This window comes from Talpa europaea (genome assembly GCF_964194135.1).
Source record: "Talpa europaea genome assembly, chromosome: 16".
Classification (NCBI taxonomy): Eukaryota; Metazoa; Chordata; class Mammalia; order Eulipotyphla; family Talpidae; genus Talpa; species Talpa europaea.
In genome coordinates, this window is record NC_140084.1 from 6,799,641 (window position 1) to 6,818,166 (window position 18,526).

Consider the following 18,526-nt stretch of genomic DNA (forward strand, 5'->3'; position numbering starts at 1 on the left):
CAGGGAGACAGGACACAACCGCCACCTCTACTTGCCTTGGGCAAGAACAGCACCTAGTTCTCAGGACAGGCAGGACAAGGCCTTCTGCAGGTCCACAGATGAGCGCCCGGCTTCTCAAGGGCACCATACGATGCAAGAGACTGGGTTCAGGCAGCACACCAGACCAGGAACGGGGCGGGTGTCTAAGCAGAGTGAGCAACAATCTGGGTCTCCGGGCAAAATCATAGACTGTGCTGTCTTTCAAGGATGTGGCAGAACCAAAACACCCAAGAACACCCGCATACACAGTCTTTCACCTCCAAGAAGTCTCTGGCTACCAGTCTCCAGCACCCCTCCTCCACACCTACCAGACGGGAGAAAAGGTAGCCAAGAGAGAAAAGAGGACTGCCGTGGGAAACCATGCCTGGAATCAAGGACTTAAAGCCATTGGCCCACACCAGGGTCCGTGGCTCTCAGCCAAAGGGGCCTGACTGAACCAAAACAGAGGAGTCTTTTCTCCCGTCTGCACTCTCAAAGGCATGGGCAAAGCCAAAGCCCTCCTACATTGCCCCAACCCTCTGGAAAAAACTCCATGATCCTAGATATTTCCCATCCGGCCACTGCCCACCTCACGCTCTGTGTTCCATGCCTTTTTACGAACTGTTTTGTCCGCTCGGAACCTCTGTTTCCCGCTTTGCGCACCTAGGGCCTGTTAACGCATCCTTTCTGTTCAGCACCCTCCTCTTCTATGAAGCTGGCCCCAAACGCTCAGGTACGAGAGGAAGTCTACTCTTTGGGCTATCCCTGGGTACAGCACACACCACACTGGCCCTTTCAGTCTATGCCATCAGGTCATGTGCCCAGCACATCTGCCTCCTCTCCAGGCAGACTTCCTGCCTGTGCTCCTGGGGCCTGGGGCTGGGGCAAAACTATGAGCCAGCACGCTGCGGCCTGGCCACAAGTAGTCACCTCAGGTGCAAGCAAGGCAGGGTGGCAGGGGCCTAGGTAGCAGCAGCAGAGGAGAGCCCCTCAACACCATCCAGTGTTCTAGCCCAGGCCTGCTGTTCTTGGGTAGAGTCACCCATCACATGTCAGGACGCTGCCGCCACCGGGATGATGTTACAGTCTATTTTGAGGGTCACACTGGAGCATCTGTCAGCCTGGCCAGCCACACCCTCCATGTGTCATCACTAAGAGCTGGAGACACCCACAGGTCCACGAACTCTGGTTGAGCAAATCTCCCTTTGAGACCTTGAGCTTCAGGGCCTCCTTGGCGTCTTAGCGAGATCAACACAAGATGGTCCTTATCTCCTGGCACCACCAGCCAGGCTCTGACATCTCTACACCCCACCAGATATGCTTCTGGGGTTCCCGGCTCTGATGACTCGGCAAAAAGCAGCTAAAGCCCATCCATCTGTGCCAAGCTCTTAGCACAAGCACAGCCCCACCTTCTCTCACTCTCTCTTATATTGGGGAGTTACCAGAAAGGCCAGTCCCCTGGTCAAGCTAGATACCAACCAGACTCAAGCTGATCGAAGTTGGCTTTAGCTGTGCTCTCCCTCCACCTAGCACAGGCTTGGCACATAGTCGGTTTAGAGATAGTCTATGAACCCTGAAATGGAAATTTCAAATTACACTCAGTGTAGTCTTCTACAAAAGACACTGTCAGAACAAGTCTTCTGGAAAACAATGACACTGACAACTGGGCTCATAAACACCTTTTACAAAAGAGGCCCATATGAAATCTACAATCTACAGAGACAAGTCTACAGATTGAGTGGGATGGTAAGTTAGCCAATCAAGCCTAGCCCAGAGCACAACATACTTCTCTGGCCCCACTTAGCACTAGGCACCTTTCAGCTCTGTCCCCCAAGAATACAGTGTCCCCCTAAGAATCCACCCAGACATTCCTTTCCTCTACTCAGGGAAGGAATGCAATGGGGAAAGGCGGCGGCAGCACGGAAAGACGCATCTGGGACCAGGCATGTGCATCTGACAGGTTAGGTTACTTTACTGCACACCCTAAGCCCTGCAGCCAGGGCAGGTCACCAAATATCCCCAGGGCTGAAGGCTCACTCACAAAACAGGTACATCATCATCTACTCAATCACCCTCAGAGATGCCATGAAACAACCAGATAGTACAGGAAAGCTACACAACCGGTTAACACCTGGGTTATGGACCAAGCCCAGGTCAGAAACACACCCCCAATATCAACAGGAAACAAGCTGATCAACATCTGCCCTGTAACTGCCCTTGGCCTCCTCAAAAACACACCTGGTCCCACAACATCTGGCTACCTCCTGGTCATAAGAAGGCGGTCATGTATTCAAAAAAGAGGATGCGAGAGGCTATGTATTTACCATCTGACAGTGGTCGACCGAAGCAGGCCATCACAGGCCCACAGGACCAGGGAACTTTTTAAAATTAAGAGTTCCAGGTCAGTTTAATGCCTAAATTCACTACATGTAAAAGTGCTGGGAATGGAGGTTGGGAGAAGATGCCCCAATTCTTTAGACTTGGAGGCCACATCTATAGATAAGCAATCTAAACAAGACACGGGGACCTTTTCCAGCAAGATCCACTTACAACTGAAATGTTGAAAGTAGATGGAGAAATCCAGATCACTATGCTAAACACTCTCCTTTTGAAAGGCTTTTTTCTCACTAGCTCAACTGTCATCTATGATAAGGACCATCCAGAAAACAATCCATTTTCCTCACTTCAAGCTTGAAAAACGACCCTTCAGTTTCTTGAGCAATAGGACACTAAAGCACCAACAATTCAGCAACATTGTAACTATTTTTGCATTGTTTGTTTTGTTTTAAGAGGCCCTTCTCATTCACCCTAGTTCAAGCACATCAAATATGAGTGCTTATGAGATTGTGGAAAGGGAAAATAGGAGGAGCTTTTAAGTCCCTTCAGTAATTTTAAGTTTCCTATCTGTAAATGCACTAGAGGAAAAAAATGAAAGATGCAACGTTGTGTCACATGATTCTGGGGTTAAGGGCAGCTGAGATGCTGGTCTATTGCTGCAAAGTCCCATGATCTACCCACCACCACACAGTCCTCCCAGGCAGGGCTACTATAACACCACTGAGGAAAAAGGCAGAGCTGTGAGGCACAGCCATTTGGCACCTTACATGCATCACAAGGGGGGGCCGTTCTTAGGAGAAAGTAAGGATTCTGAAAACTCCAAAACACACACGGTGTTGGCACAAAGATAACTTGGGGGGGCGGGGGGAGGAGGGCTGGCAAAATTCCCTTCTTCCCAAGGCAGCTGCAATCATGCTATTTCATAACTTATATACCTGCTTTGTCACAATCACTGGGTAAAAAGGGAGAAAGGGGGAAAAAGAAAAACAAAAATTCTCCCCTGATTTCCTGTGTCTGCTTAGATGACCCTAGAATAGGGATCCTCCCTAATGCCGACTTTAATGAGGACCTTCCTAAAGCTGGTCCAACTGGTGTTGAAGTCCTGGACTGAAAAACAAGTTTATGAGTAGCAAGGTCACCTGATTCTGACCATGTGCATGCTGTTTACTCTGAGATGACAGACCAGTAGCTGCCATAGCTTTGATGAATGCTGCAAAGACTCTACTAGCCCTTTGAAGCTTCTACATGACTAAAGGCCATAAAAAGTAACCCTGGATGCAAGAAGAGTGTGAAAAGGAGGAAACTCACAGACACCACAAATAAGTGGAGGAAATCCCATTGTGGAAGAACACTGAATTGTTAGTGTAAATTTGTTTCCTGACCTGGGAGGTATTTCATTACATCAATAAAGAAAGAAGGTCTCTCCTTCACCTGCAGTGTACCTACTTGCCATCAAGGGCTGCTACTTTGACTGGGACATAACCACAGTCAGGTAACAGACATAGTCCACTATTCAACCCTCTGCAGCACAGATCCATGTGGCTCAGATGCTCAATAGACCTGGAACTCCGACCACAGGTGTCAAAGTCAGCTCCAGAGACCAGGTCCATGTTGGGGGGGGGGGGGGAGGAAGGACAACTTACCCATCTCTTCCTTTGCTGACAATCTTCACCTCAAAGTAATAAATGCCACAGGCAGCAGGTATAGGGTGGGTGGCACGCACTGAGGCTGCATCTTTGTGATTTTTGCCATGACCTAATAGAAGAAAGCAAGGAAAAACTATCAGCAGAAGGGGAAAAAAAATGGAAGTCTCATTCTTCTCTGCTCCATGGCAACTTCACCCCTCCATAGCCAGAGGAAGACTTTACATAGTCCAGGGAATAATTAGACAACTGAACAAACATATATACCTCCCACCTTTGGCTCACCTCCTCCAGAGAACAGCAGCCCTGCAAGAGACACTATCTCCCATGCAAACCAAATGGGGCTGCAGGCAATGTGGGTGCATGTGAGAGGTTCCGGAGTGCTGCTGGCAGTCTCTCCAGAATATAGGCAGCCCACCTGGGAGACCAGGGTAGGAGGAGGTAGTCCCGAAAGACTCCACCCACCCCTTCCCACCTTTAGCACGGAACACTAGGCCCAGTCCGGGATATCTGGCAAGTGCCCAAGCCCATGGATGTCTGGCTAATGGAGAGAATGCGACCCCTCTTTCGTCAGATAGTACCCAAACTAAGCAGTAGTGTAGAGCCCAGCTGGAGTTGGAGTTACCCCAGAACGAGCAGGAAGGCCCGCGGGGTAGAAAATCCAGCTCAGCACTGGGTTTGGACACCTGTTGCAGTTCTCCTGACATCGGGTGTCTCAGGGCAGAGCAGACTAGGCAATCAGTCCTTGGCCTGGTCAACCCCACCACCCTGGACACCCCGCAGGAGCTAAGGCCTAACCCAGAGCACCCCGGCCGGGGAAGAGAGGTGATGGGGCAGGCGCCTGAGCAGCACAGACGCCCCGCAGATGCTCTGGCCTTTTCTCCACCCCGGGGCTAAACAGGCCCATACCTTTGTAGTGGACGCGGAGGTTGCCCTGGGAGAGGCCGATGTAGTTGTACTTGTCCTTGGGGCTCCAGGAGCGCGGCAGCGGCGTCTCATGCTGGTTGACTGCGGGGTACAGGCGCTGCAGGCGCCGGCTCAGCTCCTGCTCCCCCGGGGAAGGCAGCCCGCCCCCAGCACCCCCGCCGGAGGAGTCTCCAGCCTGCGGGCTCCCAGCTCCCGGGTCCGCCGTCGCCGCCGCCATCTTGGAGGGAGCTGCTATTGTGTCACTGGGGGCGGGGAGGAGCGGGACCAGATCCGCCCCGCTCAGCCAATGGCCCGCGAGCCAACCAGGGCCGCAGGGAAACCGAGTCCGAGTCCGGCACCTCTCTTTGGACATTACCACGCCTCGCCACATTTCCGACTCCATATCCCATAATGCAGAGCTCGCCAGAGGCGGACCAACGCGGGCCGGCAACGAACCTTGGGAGATGTAGTCCAAATCTGCCCAGTCACAAGCCTACACAGCCAGACATAGAGACACCGAAAACTACAATTCCCACTGGCAATACGGCTCCAGCCTCTCAGTCCACCTCCCTCCCCCACAGCCTCTGCTTGTCCCCCTGCCTCAGTTCTGGTAGTTGGGGTCAAATCCGTTGTAGGGACAGACTCTGAGGGGACCTCGCACTAGGATCGACGTCCTTCTTTGCTACTTGGCCTTACTCCCAGCCCGCGCTGACTGGGATCGGGGGCGTGGCGCAGCCCTGACTCCGCCCTCACCACCAGGCTGCTGGGGGCCTGGTCGCCATGACGACGAGCTGTACACTACCACAGCTTTCCTGGCTGTGAGTGCTGGCTGCCCGACTGCCTGAAAGATATGGCCTCCCTGAAGCCAAAGACGCGGTTGTCCAATTCCGTGACTATGTCGAGGTAGGCGCTGGCAAGGTTGAGGGCGGAGAGGAGGGCTTGAGTACTTGCAGAAAGAAATGGTACGTAATCCGTACCTCGGCATCTCCTACCGCTGTCCGTTGGTCGGGGGCTCCAGCCCCACAGGATCAGTGATGCAGAAACAGGATCTGACTTTTCAGCCCAAAGAGTATGTGATAGCAAGAGAGCGGGCGCACTTTATCATGAGTAGCAACCACCTGTCTTGTATTGAGCATATAGTATGTTCCAAGTGCTTTATATACCAGATTTAACCCTCCCAACAACTCTTATGAAGTAGCACTATCAATTTACACAGGAAGAATAGATGCCTGGAGAGATTATGTGTTTTAGACATATTTGTAAATGGTGAAGCTAGGATTTCACACGCACAACTTCACAACCCAGCCACGTGAGACTCATGAACCTGAGCTGTTAACCACAGGGATAAACTGTCTCTGCGCCCACTGATTTATGACAGATACTTGTTGAATTGCTGGCTGACTCTAAGCAGCCCAGGCACATCTACGACCTCAGGGGAGCTCCTGCCTTTATCCAGAGGGCTAGTTTCAGGTCACTGCAAAATATGACAACACACTCTGTTAGCCAGGAAAACCACAAAGTGTACGGATTAAAACACAAAAACTAGCTAAATATCTTTCAAGTTTTGGAACTTCAGAGAAGGCTCTTAAAGTTTCAGGCCCTAGTTCCTGTATTTCAGTTTTAGGGATGATACAGCCTACCTCACAAACATTGTAGAGAACATTTAGGCAGGAAATATGAAGCTCTCCTCGCAACTCACATATATATATATATATATATATATATATAAAATAGACATTCAGTAAATTTAATGAATCTAGTTTCCTTTATTCCCATTCCCCGTGGGGGGTGGGGAAGTAAAGCTAAACTCTAATCCTTCATGGTCTGCTGCCTTTAAAAAAGTCAATAAAGGGGCCTCCCTGGTGGCCTAGGGGTTAAGTCTCTGCATTATCACTACTACAGCCCAAGATCGATCTCCCGCCAGGGAGTTACCCACATATGATGCAACAGACCTCTCCTGTCTCACCCACTGCTCCCCTCAGCAGTGTGTTTTGGTGGATCTGCTTGTTCTGTTCCCCACTGTCTCTGGTGAATCCTCTCACCCCTCGCACCTCTGGCCTACACCCCAGTTCTTCTATGCAAAAATAAGTAAATCTTAAAAAAAAAAAAAGCCTACAAAAGTCAGGAAATTAAATTAAATGCCAATTTGATTATTTTATCCAGACCTAAAGTGAGTCTAAACAACCAGCCAAGCAGTCTTGAGAATGAATGTAGCTACCCAGAGCAGGATTGATTTTATGAAACTAGTAATATTTGGAAGAAACATAAAGCAGACTCTGAGAGACAGTTTAAGGAAACATTACATAATGGCTGAAGTGGAATTTGGTGGCAGTACAAAATATCATTCTGTTGAGGGAAAGGATGACCTGAACAGGTTTTATGAACCCCACCCCCACCCCAGACCAAAAAGACCCAAGACACCAAAGACTGCAAATCCCACAGTGTCACCACCACCGAAGGGAGGATTGCTGGAAACTGAGGGTGGAGTTAAGCAGTCAGGCTTGGTATATGACCAGACATGTGGGCCTTGGGGGGGTCCCTTGGTTTTTCACCAGCTTTCAGCTCAGCAGAACTGGTAGCACACATTCCCCAATTTATATCTCTTTTTCCCTGAGTTATTCCTTTTTTCATTTCCCTTTTTTGTAAATAAACCCTTTATTAAATTTTTTTGTGTGTGCCTGCAGTTGAGTCTTGTTATAAGCGCGTGGGTGAGGACCCACACTCAGGCCATCCCATTTCACATTGGGGTTGCCCTGAAACAGTTGGGAAGGCTCTACAGGTATGTTAGCAGGACGCTTTAAAAGGAGCCTTTAATGTGTGTTTCTCTGGGGCAGGTTTTTCCTCCTCGGCTTTCTATCAGCCTCTCAGCCCTAGCACAGTAGTTGGAACTCAGCAACTTGAATCCACTCAATACCAGGGCAAACCCCTGACAAACGCACTGACTTGTCATGAGTTAAATAACTTTCTCCACTTTTTTTTTTAAACTTTCTCCACTTTTTTTTTTTAACTTTCTCCACTTTTGAAGTAGACATTTAAATCACTGTTCCCATTCCTCTCTGGGGATTGGTGTAACATATCTAATATAACAGTAAAGATTATGATTGTTATTTGCAAGTCTGTTTTTCACTATTGCCCCCTTTGATATTCAGAACTAATGTCCACTGCCTACTGAGCTTTTCCACTTGGCAACCCCTCAGAATTTGCGGAGATCCCCACAGTTTTCTTTTGAAGATTTTATTTATTTTTGCGTAGAAGACCTAGGGTGCAGGCCAGAGGTGCAGTGAGCATGAGAGGATTCACCAGAGACAGAGTGGGGAGAACAGGCAGATCTACTGAAATGCACTGCTAAGGGGAGCAGCGGGCAAGACAGGAGAGGTCTGCTGTGCCATATGGGCTAGCTCCCTGTCCGGGGATCGAACTCAGACCACTGTGGTGGGCCTTTGCAGTGGTAAAGCTGAGACTTAACCCCTAGGCCACCAGGGAGACCTCCCATAGTTTTCTTGCTTGTCTTGTCTTTGTGGTCGTTCCAGCAGAATTGGAGAAGAACAGAGTTTAGAAAATTGATTGGTCTTAACAGAAGGTACTCCAGAAGCAGATGGATTCATCTTTTGTATCCTGTCTCAAACTCATGACTGTCTGGACAGAACCCCTTCCTTTTCCACACTGTCTACTTATTCCACATGGCTTGCTCACACTTGTTCAATTGAGAGACAATAGAAGACGGGAGTTTAGGGTGTCACTGCTTCATGGAGGAGGACTGAGGAGCCCTGAAGGACAGATTTCCCAACTGGATAAGGGTTCTGGTTGTGGCTCTCAACTTCCCTGGAGCTTGAGTAGACCTGTTTGCATTTTTATGGACAAAGACACAGGATCAGGAGGTTAAATATGCCCAAGGTCACCAGCTAGCAAGGGGAATGAAGGCACAGCTGTCTGGCAGCATAAATCACTGGGCCACCTGTACCACATTACGGGAATTACTTCCTCCTTTTATTCTACCTGGATCTGTGCCCCCATATGCATCCCTCTCCAGTGGCCCCTAAGTGCCATCCTAGTCTGAGCAAGGATCGCCCCCCCCACCCCCACAAGAGACCTAGGTGTTAAAAATCTCCATAGGATCCATTTCTTTCCCATCCTGCTGTCATCAAAAACATCTGTGCAGAGCCTCCCTGGTGGCACAAGAGGTTAAGACACAGCCTATGAAGATATCCACAGCTGCTGCAGCACAGGTTCGATTGCCAGCCAGGGAGCTACCCACATGGCGCAGCGGACCTCTCCTGACTCGCCTGCTGCTCCCCTCAGCAGTGTATTTCAGTCAGTCTGCCTGTTCTGTTCCCCGTTCTGTCTCTGGTGAATCCTCTCACCCTCCCCTGCAACTCTGGCCTGTACCCCAGTTCTTCTATATATAAATAAATAAATCTTAAAAAAAAACACATCTGTGCAGCTCTTTGCAGTTTATAGACTATTTTTGCATGATCTCTTTTACTCTTATTTAAGCTTCACGACGACTCTGAGATAGGAAAAGCAAGATCATCTCCATTTCCCTATGTGGAGACTAGGCTGAGAAATTTAATGACTTGCCCAAGGGGGGTCCTGTTAGAAAGATGTCAACCTCTGCAACCCTATCAGGCAGTAAGTTGAAACTGGAGAACCACACCCTGCCCCTCGAGCCCCAGACCTTATGCTTCTTGCCTTCGGTATGACTGCTGCAACATGTGTCAGTCACGCACACCAAACTGACATGGTAGCTTCAGCTGCACACTGAGTAGCAGTGTGGGCCCACTGAGTCCTCCAGCCTCCTGGAGCAGCAGTGGGTGAGACTCATGATGTAGGAAAATGGCTCAGGCCCAGGACCATGAGCTGGTTGACAGGATCTCTGGGAATCTAGAGGCAGGGCTAGGAATGCCCAAAGTCTGGCTCTCAGGGGAGACAACACCATTTCTTGTGGCAGTGAGAAGGGTGGAAAGCTCTGCCCCTAACTCTGCCTTTCCCTTCCTTGTGCAGAACACAGATGTGGCCTTCCGGAGTCACCAGAGATGACCCCAGCTTCCCAAGACACAAGAGCTTCCAAAAACGCAAGACTTCTCAGAAACGGGAAGGGCTGGTTAGTGGTTTTGTCCTGTTGGGACCCCAAATATCAGCTCCCAGACCCTATCTGCCCCCTTCTCTGCAACCCCAAAACACCAATCACTTGAAACATGCCCCCCAGAGCACTTTCTCCCCAGTCAGGTAATTTGGCCCAGAGGCCAGACCACCAGACTCTGGGGTGGGAGGTATACACTGGCTACAAGGGATCTAGAAAGTCTTCCCAAGGGCCTCCCTGGTGACACAATGGGTTAAGCACTGCACTATGAAGCAATCCAAAGCCTCTGCAGCACAAGTTCGATCCCCAGCCAGCCAGGGAGCAACCCACATGGCGCAGCAGACCTCTCGTGTCTGGCCTGCTGCTCCCCTCAGCAGTGTATTTCAGTCAGTCTGCCTGTTCTGCTCCCCACTCTGTCTCTGGTGAATCTTCTCACCTCTCACATCTCTGGCCTGTACCCCAGCTCTTGTATGCATCAATAAATAAATCTTTAAAAAAAAATAGAAAGTCTTCCCAGATATCCCTGGACAGAGTGTGACTCAACCAGCCCCTTCCCCTGCAGCTCAACTTTCTGGACCTCATTTCTTCATCAAGCCTGCCATGAGCCAGACAGACTGCCACATGCCAGCTAGGATCTAGGATTGTCACAGCAGATCTGCCAATATCCTCCAGGGCTGTGGCTGGATCTTTTTGTTTTTATGGACTAAGTGCTTGATAGGGTACTTGAATCGCTGCCCTAAGTTAACAGCTCCATAAATACTCTGCGTTCAGGCTTGACTGGGCTGGGAGTAGAGATTCTTCACCAGCCCGAGGAAAGGTCTTTTCTCCATTCCTGTTTTTTAAAATGTTTCTATAAAAATGAATGTTGTTTCAGTAAGTACTTTTATTGACATGCTCATAGGATTGTTATTATTTAATCAATAGACAGTCATTGTCCAAATCTCAAAAATGGAAGGGCACACGTGAACATATTTGTAACTCCAGCTCACAGTGGAGCACTGTGGGCTGGCTGGGTTAGTGGTTTCCCTTGTGTGAATGTCACCCTGGAGAATTGGGGGCCACATGTGCCACACACTTTGTGAGGCTACAAACTCCCAACATATGCACCCTAACTCCAGGGAGCAAGAAGGGGGAGAAGTGTGGGCTCTGTGGAGACTGAGCTCATCCCCAGCCCCAAATCCAATGACTTGGGAGCCCTGCTCCGGTCCCCCTCAGGTGCCTCCTAGTCCCTGCATCTGAGATCTGGCTCTTCTTTCTTTCATGCAGTGGCGGCAGAACCACCAGGGGGCGTTGTTCCCCTGCAATGTCCATGCTTAGGCAGCCGTCCCGTTTTTACCTGCAGGGGAGTGCAGAGAGAACCCAGCTCTCAGGCACCCCTAGCCAGCCTGGGCTGGGGCCTTCCCAGCTGTTAAGAGCCAGGCGGAGGAGCAGAGTACAAAGCAGGGTGACCGCCTCCTCCCCCCCCCCCCCCCCCCCGGCAGAGTGAACCCGATGACATGCTATTTGGAAAACCTGTCATTTATTCCCCAGGGTGAGGTACTTCTATTTTTTTTTTTTTAAGATTTATTTATTTATGCATACAAGAGCTGGGGTACAGGCCAGAGATGCAGGGGGTGAGAGGATTCACCAGAGACAGTGGGGAACAGAACAGGCAGACTGACTGAAATACACTGCTGAGGGGAGCAGCGGGCCAGACAGGAAAGGTCTGCTGCGCCGTGTGGGGTTCTCCCTGGTCGGCGGGGAATCGAACCAGCACTGCAGAGGCTGCGCACAGCTTCGCAGCGCAACAACCGCTACACCACGAGGGAGGTCCAAGAGCTTTAAATTCTTTACTACAATTCTGATGCCCCATCCTCCATGTTTTCATTTATTCAACAAATATTTGCCGATTTCCACTCCATGCCTGGCACCGGGGAAGGAGTGGTAAACAAGACAGACCTAGGGGCCTCCCTCATGGCGCAAAGGATTAAGTCTGAACACTATCAAGCTATCGCCAGCCACCGCAGCATGAGTTCAATCCCCGGCCAGGGAAGTGACCCACATGGCGCAGACCTCTCCTGTCTCACCCGCTACAACCCTCAGCAGTGTACGCCGGTCAATCCACCTGTTCTGCTCCCCACTCTGTCTCTGGTGAATCCTCTCACCCACCACACACACCTCTGGCCTACACCCCAGTTCTTGTATGTATAAGTAAAATAGATCTTTAAAAAAAACCAAACCAGACAGACCTAGTCTCCATCACTTAGAGAAGCTAGGAGTGTGATGATTGGAAGTGCAGGGTGTCACACTCGGGAAAGAACAACAGGGAGGACCCCTGAGATCTCAAGGTTGAATAGAAGTTAAAGCTCTGGTCACATATCTAATAAGATCTGGGATTTAACCCAAACCGCTCTAAGACCCACTGTCTTAATTATGAAACATATTAAGAAATTGTATAGGGCCTGCCTGGGGGTACAGGGGGTTGGGACGCAGCCTATGAAGCTGTTCACAGCCTCTGCAGTATGAGTTCGATCCCTGGCCAGGGAGCTACCCACATGGCGCAGCAGACCTCTCCTGACTCGCCCTCTGCTCCCCTCAGCAGTGTATTTCAGCAGATCTGCCTGTTCTGTTCCCCACTCTGTCTCTGGTGAGTCCTCTCACCCTCCACACCTCTGGCCTCTACTCCAGCCCTTGTATGCATGAATGGATAAATCTTTAAAAAAAAAAAAAATAGAAATTGTATAAAAAAAATAAAATCAGGAAGTGGGGGGGGGGATAGACAGGAACATCAGGAAGGGGAGCAATGTTGCCATGGTAACCCCATCGGTCCCTTTCTGCAGTCCTATCAGTTCTCCGCTGGTGATCTCTCCCCATGGCCCACACACACCAGTGGCCAGACCATTCTGTGTAATCGGAAGCCCTGTTCAGAGGACTACCGGAAGCGAGCAGGGTAAGCTGCGGTGGGCCCGAAGCTGAACAGGGGTGTGCTGCCCCAGGCCCAGGTGCTAGGACACTGTGGGGTGCCCATTACACCTCAGCCCACTCTCCCTGCAGTAGCTGGCAGCAACAGCCCCTGAACACTGCCAAGCCCAGGTACCTGGAGCAGCTAGAGAACTACCTACGCAAGGAGCTCCTCCTGCTGGACCTGGGCAAGGATTCTGCCCAAGAGCTGAGGCTGCAGGTCAGAATAACTGTGGGAAGGGGAGGGGGGCGGTGGGGGGGAAGCTATTCACCAGTTCTGAGCACTTCAGATACTCAGGAGACCAGCCTTGCCCAGCTCTGACTCTTTTGAGTTCCCCTTCCTCTTCAAACTTAAGAGAAACATGAAGTATGACATAGCCAGTGAGCCGGCTATGTGGAACCGATCTTCTCCTGATGTTCAATATTCCTTACCCGGGCCAGGACTGGATGCTGTCTCTGCCCCTTCAGTTCTGTGCTCCTCAGCGCTCATTGGGGCTGCTGGGCATCAGCAAAGGGAGCCTGAATCTTGGCAGCTGGGCAAGCAAGGGTCACAGAGTACCCACAATCCAAGGGACAATAGCCCAAGCTTGGACAATTATCCCAGAAAGAGAGAGATCGAGATCTAGATGCAGCCTAAATTCTAGTAGCTATTGAGGAAGGAGTCACTAATTCCCTGCTCAAACATGGGTGAGGAGGGGGAATCCCTGATGTTTGCTGAGTACCTGTGTGCCAGGACTTGGATGGGCCTTACACACCATCTCACAGCCGCTGGTACCTCCCCCACCAGGAATAGAAGCTCAGAGAGGGCCAAGGGCAACGAGAACTTCCCATGTGTGCAAGTGAGACAGGAAATCACACCTCTACTTGGTAGGCAGAATGTGGAGCTAGAACCTTCACTCTCCTCCTGCTCTCACAGGGCTATAAGATGGTGAGGGGTGTTGGCGAGAGACCAGCTGAGATGCAACACATAGAAGAGACTGGCTGCCTGGAGAGCCAGAGACAGCTCGGTGCCTGCACACAGAGAGGGAGGTGCTGACCCTGGGATCTGCCAGTCCTCAGAGATGGCAGCAGGAGAAACCTCTGGGAAGCAGCTGAGAGGGACAGAACTGCCCCTCAGTTCCATGGCACTGAGGGGCCCAGCTGGTGCCTGGGGCATTCATCTGAATGTGGGTCACCTGGTAGCCACATGCTGGGACACTGAAGTCAAGCAAAGGCAAACTCAGGTCCCACTGAGGCTGGCAACTATGGGCCAGTAGCTGATGGGTTCCCTTTTCTTGCCAGCCTTACAGAGAGATCTTTGAGTTCTTCATTGAGGACTTCAAAACATACAAGCCATTGCTCTCCTCCATCAAGAATGCCTATGAGGTGATGCTGGGTAAGACTGTAGCTCCCTCACCTGGGCACTCAGCAGCAGAACTGGAGTAGCTCTACACCAGGCCTTGACGTCAAGCCCTACTCAGTCTTTTGACGTACACTGTCCTGTGATAGGTGTCCTGTGACGGGGCACTCGACCACTGCTTGCCCTTAGGACACAGGTGGGGCAGGACCTGCAGGAAATAGAGCACCTTTCCTATTGAGAGTGACACTCAAGAGGGAGGGGGTACCTCTGAGAAGTGAAGAGGCTCCCCCACCAGGGCTTAGGCAGGGCCAGGCATGGGGCAGCAGCAGGACTGAAGGCTGCAGGGGGGAAGGGCTCAGGTGAGACCCTGGTCCTCATCTGGACTCCAACCCCGGTTTATGTGCAAGCGCAGGGGGCCTTAAGCAAGGGCCGTACTGTGTGCAAGGCATGCACAGACGCCTGGGGTGTGCAAGAGCCATAGCTACTCACTGACCTTGGGATCAGTGTCTCCTGGCTGTTTGTCATCCATGACCCCAGAGGAACTCTGCCACGTGTCCCTGTCTAGCCCAACAGAGGGAGAAGATTCGGACTCTGGAGCCCCTGAAGGCCAAGCTGGTCACCATGAATGAGGACTGCAACGAGAGGATCCTGGCCATGAGGGCTGAAGAGAGATACGAAATCTCCATGCTGAAGAGAGAGAAGATGAATTTGCTAAAACTCGTTGACAGAAAAAATGAGGAGAAGATGGCACTACAGAGTGAGGTAAATGGGAGCAGTCTGGTGACCAAACCCCTGTATTCCTGCCACCCCACCCTAGGAGGGACCTAAGGCCTTTGGCACTGAAGTGACCCCTTAACTCCCTCCACCCTTCTGCGTGGAATAACACTGAGACACCACTTCCCCGCAGACCCCTGCTGCCTCCACATTCTGGCCGCCTCCTCAGCTTAGCACTGGCTCTGTGCGCCAGAGTCCTGCTCCTCAGTGGCCCCTCTCCATGGGTGGCAGTGCTGGCACTTTGCTGGAGTCTCAAGAATGGCCAACCAGTCTCCTCCTCCTTTTCCTGTTCTCATGTCCTCATGAGGCCACGCAGCACCTGTCCCGTTCCCTGTGGTGACTGGCTGCATATGAACCCCAGAGGCAACCCCTGACCACACAGCCACCTTTCCCAACAGGTGACCAAACTGAGGAAGAGCTTGGCTCAGGAGTACCTGCACTACCTCACTGAGCGCGATGCCCGCAAGATCCTCATTGCAGACCTGAATGAGTTACGATACCAGCGGGAGGACATGTCACTAGCCCAATCCCCAAGTAAGCCCCAGAGGCTTCCTTTCCCCAGGGGGCACTGGAGAGGAGTCTGGCTCTCACCACTCACCCCAATTCATTCATCTCTCCTAACATCTGCTCAGTTCTCAGCTAGCCATGACGGGAGATATGGATCTTCTGAGCTGGACTGGGGATCGTAGAACCACTGTTTAAGTAGGAAACCATTGCTGGCAGCGGCAGCAGCGTAGATTCCCCGAGGGCAGGACAGGACTGGGACCCCACGCCCTGGGCTTCTCTGTTGAAGCCTGAAACTTTAAGCTGGTAGTGCTGTGGGACAGAACCAGGGGTTCCTAAGCAGGGACAGCAGAAGGACCTGGGACATGCCCCAAGGGATGCTCTAACCCTGCCCTGGGCTACAGGCCCCAGAGCCAGGGTGATGCCAGCTGCTCGGGCCCCCTGGCAGGCGTCTGGGGAGAGGACCCCACGAAGTTAACACTGGCTCTGAAGATGACTCGGCAAGACCTGACCCGCACGCAGATGGAACTCAACACCATGAAGGCTAACTTTGGAGATGTGGTGCCCAGGAGGGACTTTGAAATGCAGGAGAAGACCAATAAGGATCTGCAGGAGCAGGTGCTGGTGGGCAGGCAGGGTCAGGCGGGGTTGTGCGGTAAGTAGCAAGGACCAACCTCCTTGCCCACAGCTGGACAGCCTGAGAGCGGACTATGAAGAGGTCTGCAAGGAGCATGAGATGCTGCTGCAGCTGCATATGAGCACACTGAAGGAGCGGGATCAGTTTTATGCAGAGCTGCAGGAGATCCAGCGCACCTCCACGCCACGGCCCGACTGGACCAAATGTGAAGGTAGCTGTGGCCACTGGGGGCCCAGGGACTGTTCAAATGTGTGATCTGGACTCCAGTTCTCTTTCCCCACCTGCAGAGGTGGTGACTGGAGGCACGGAGCGCTGGACCATGCTAGCGGAGGGCAAGAACAGTGACCAGCTGGTGGACGTACTCTTGGAGGAGATAGGCGAGGGGCTGCTTCGGGAGAAAGACTTCTTCTCTGGTCTGGTAGGGGTGTCCCTGGGCTGGGGGGTAGAGTTTGAGGGAAGGTTTGGGGTCAGAGTCAGAACAGCCAAGCCTGGCTGCTGAGAATCCCTGGGGTTCTGCCCTGTTTGAGGGTGGGTCCCAGAGAGGAGCTGGCACTCTTCCTTCTAGGGCTACGAGGAAAGCATCCCCCCTTTCCTTCGGTTTGAAGGCAATGTGACAAACATGAAGCCAACCAGGAAGGCTGTGGTCAACCTCATCAAGGAAGTCTGGAAGGAACGTCTTAGTGAGGAGCAGGTCAGATCTCATCTGGCGTTTCGGTCCGAGGTGCTAGGGTGAGGCAAGGAAGGTCAACTGACCATGGGGCAGGTTGACCGACCAGTCTTTCCCCAGACCCTGCAGAAACAGAAATTCTCAGATTTCTTCTACAATTTCTTGGAGCGTCGCTTTGGGCCTGGTGATGCCATGGCCTGGGCCTACACTATTTTTGAAAATATCAAGCTTTTCCGCACCAATGATATCATGAGTCAGTTCTATGAGGTCTTGATGGGAAAGGTAAGAGTGGGCCTGGCCTTTCACCCTGTGTCCCCAGCATAGGCCAGCTCTGTCCCCACTCTAGGGAGCGGAAGCCAGTGATTGCTCCCCTCCCTGTAGAACCGAGAGAGTGTGTACATCAGGCAGAAGGAGATCACAGCACAGCTGCTGAAGGAGATGACGAATATTGACAGTCAGAACGAGGGAGTAATAACCATGGAGCAGTTAAGGTAAGAAGTCGGCCTGCCCATCCCAAAATCCTGCCAGCATCGCCTTTGGCCAGGAACCCAGGTATGCAGAGAAAAGGGGAGCCTGGCGGAAGGGTCACAGCCTCATTGTTGGCTACCCTTCAGAGCGCTCCTGGGGCTGGCAGGGGTGTGCAGGGAGATGGGTGGGCAGGACTTGGCCAGGCCCATGTTGGCACTCACGTCACCCCCCAGCACTGTCCTCAAGAGCACCTTCCCCTTCAAGAAGGACGAGAAAATTCAGCAGTTGATGGAGGCAGGGGACTGGCAACCCGACAGCAGCAACACAGAATTGCTCAAGTACCGCTCATTGTTTATGGAGGTGTGTGGGGGTGTCAGAGGCGGCCCAGCCCTACCCTAACTTCTGCTGAACCCTAACCACTGTCTTGTGGCCCTTCCCAGGACGAGGAAGGCCAGAGCACACTCTTTGTGCAGAAGCTGCGGGAACAGTACTTAGATGAAAAGGATGAGTACTTACAGGAGCTGAAGCAGGAGCTGGGCCTGGAATTGTGAGTGACCTGGGGCCCTCAAGCCCGCTCAGCCAGAGGCGAGACCTAGGCTGGGCCACAGGGTGGCATGGCCGGCTCCTGGGTCTCCCCTGTGCTCTGGGCACGCTGCCGGACACTACATGCTGCTCAAGTCTGGCGGTCTCGTGGGGTGTAGGGTACAGAGAGGAAGGGTCAAGCCCTTTCTTTTTCTATCCTGTGGGGCAGCCGTGAGGATGTGACCCTGTTCCGCCTCCGTGAGGCCCTAATGAACATTGATCCCAGCTTGGACAAGCAGACCCTGAACAGCTATTTGAGCGAGGCCATGCAGATCCCTGTGACAGAACTGCCAGAAGAGGGCGAGAAGGAGAAGGGCATTGTGGTCAATGTCAAGACTGCACTGGAACAGCTTCACATGGCAGACATCAGGCGCGTGGGCCCTCGAGAACAGGACCCTGCGAGCTAGGGCCCCTGAGAGTAGCCTGAGTGCTACATGCTGCTAACCCCTGACTTCTAGCATAAAACTGTTGGTCTGAATCCAGGCTGTTCTCCAGGTTATGCTGGGAGTCAAGGGGAGAAGTGGTGGCTTCTGCCCGGCGGGCCCCAGGATATACACCAAACTCAGCATATTCTGTTTGTGACATTTATTGATGCTGGGGGATGGGGAGGGCACCCAGAAGGGTATGTGGG

General features: G+C 52.0%; 2 protein-coding genes across 4 annotated transcripts in view; one reads left to right on the forward strand and one right to left on the reverse strand.

Annotated features, from left to right (window-relative positions):
* Positions 1-5,157, reverse strand: part of RANBP10 (RAN binding protein 10) — a gene marked incomplete at both ends in the record, with an annotated part of 59,149 nt that extends 53,992 nt beyond the window's left edge. For 2 of the 3 annotated variants that reach the window (XM_084256824.1, XM_084256823.1), the window contains 2 exons: positions 3,999-4,110; positions 4,908-5,142. In XM_084256824.1, the coding sequence (XP_084112950.1) occupies positions 3,999-4,110; positions 4,908-5,142 (347 nt within the window). Of the gene's footprint in view, positions 1-3,998; positions 4,111-4,907 lie in introns of all 3 variants that reach the window. The other variant, XM_084256822.1, reaches the window with a different exon arrangement.
* Positions 5,158-5,211: 54 nt separating this feature from the next.
* TSNAXIP1 (translin associated factor X interacting protein 1) lies at positions 5,212-18,499 on the forward strand (the record flags this gene model as incomplete). Its single annotated transcript, XM_084256554.1, is given in 17 exon segments — positions 5,212-5,313; positions 5,317-5,347; positions 5,664-5,722; positions 12,687-12,913; positions 13,018-13,144; positions 14,206-14,299; positions 14,829-15,025; positions 15,436-15,571; positions 15,990-16,159; positions 16,230-16,389; positions 16,466-16,596; positions 16,744-16,869; positions 16,975-17,127; positions 17,227-17,336; positions 17,547-17,673; positions 17,754-17,860; positions 18,065-18,499. Coding segments are annotated over 17 exon segments (2,295 nt in total). The 3' UTR covers positions 18,303-18,499.
* Positions 18,500-18,526: the final 27 nt, after the last annotated feature.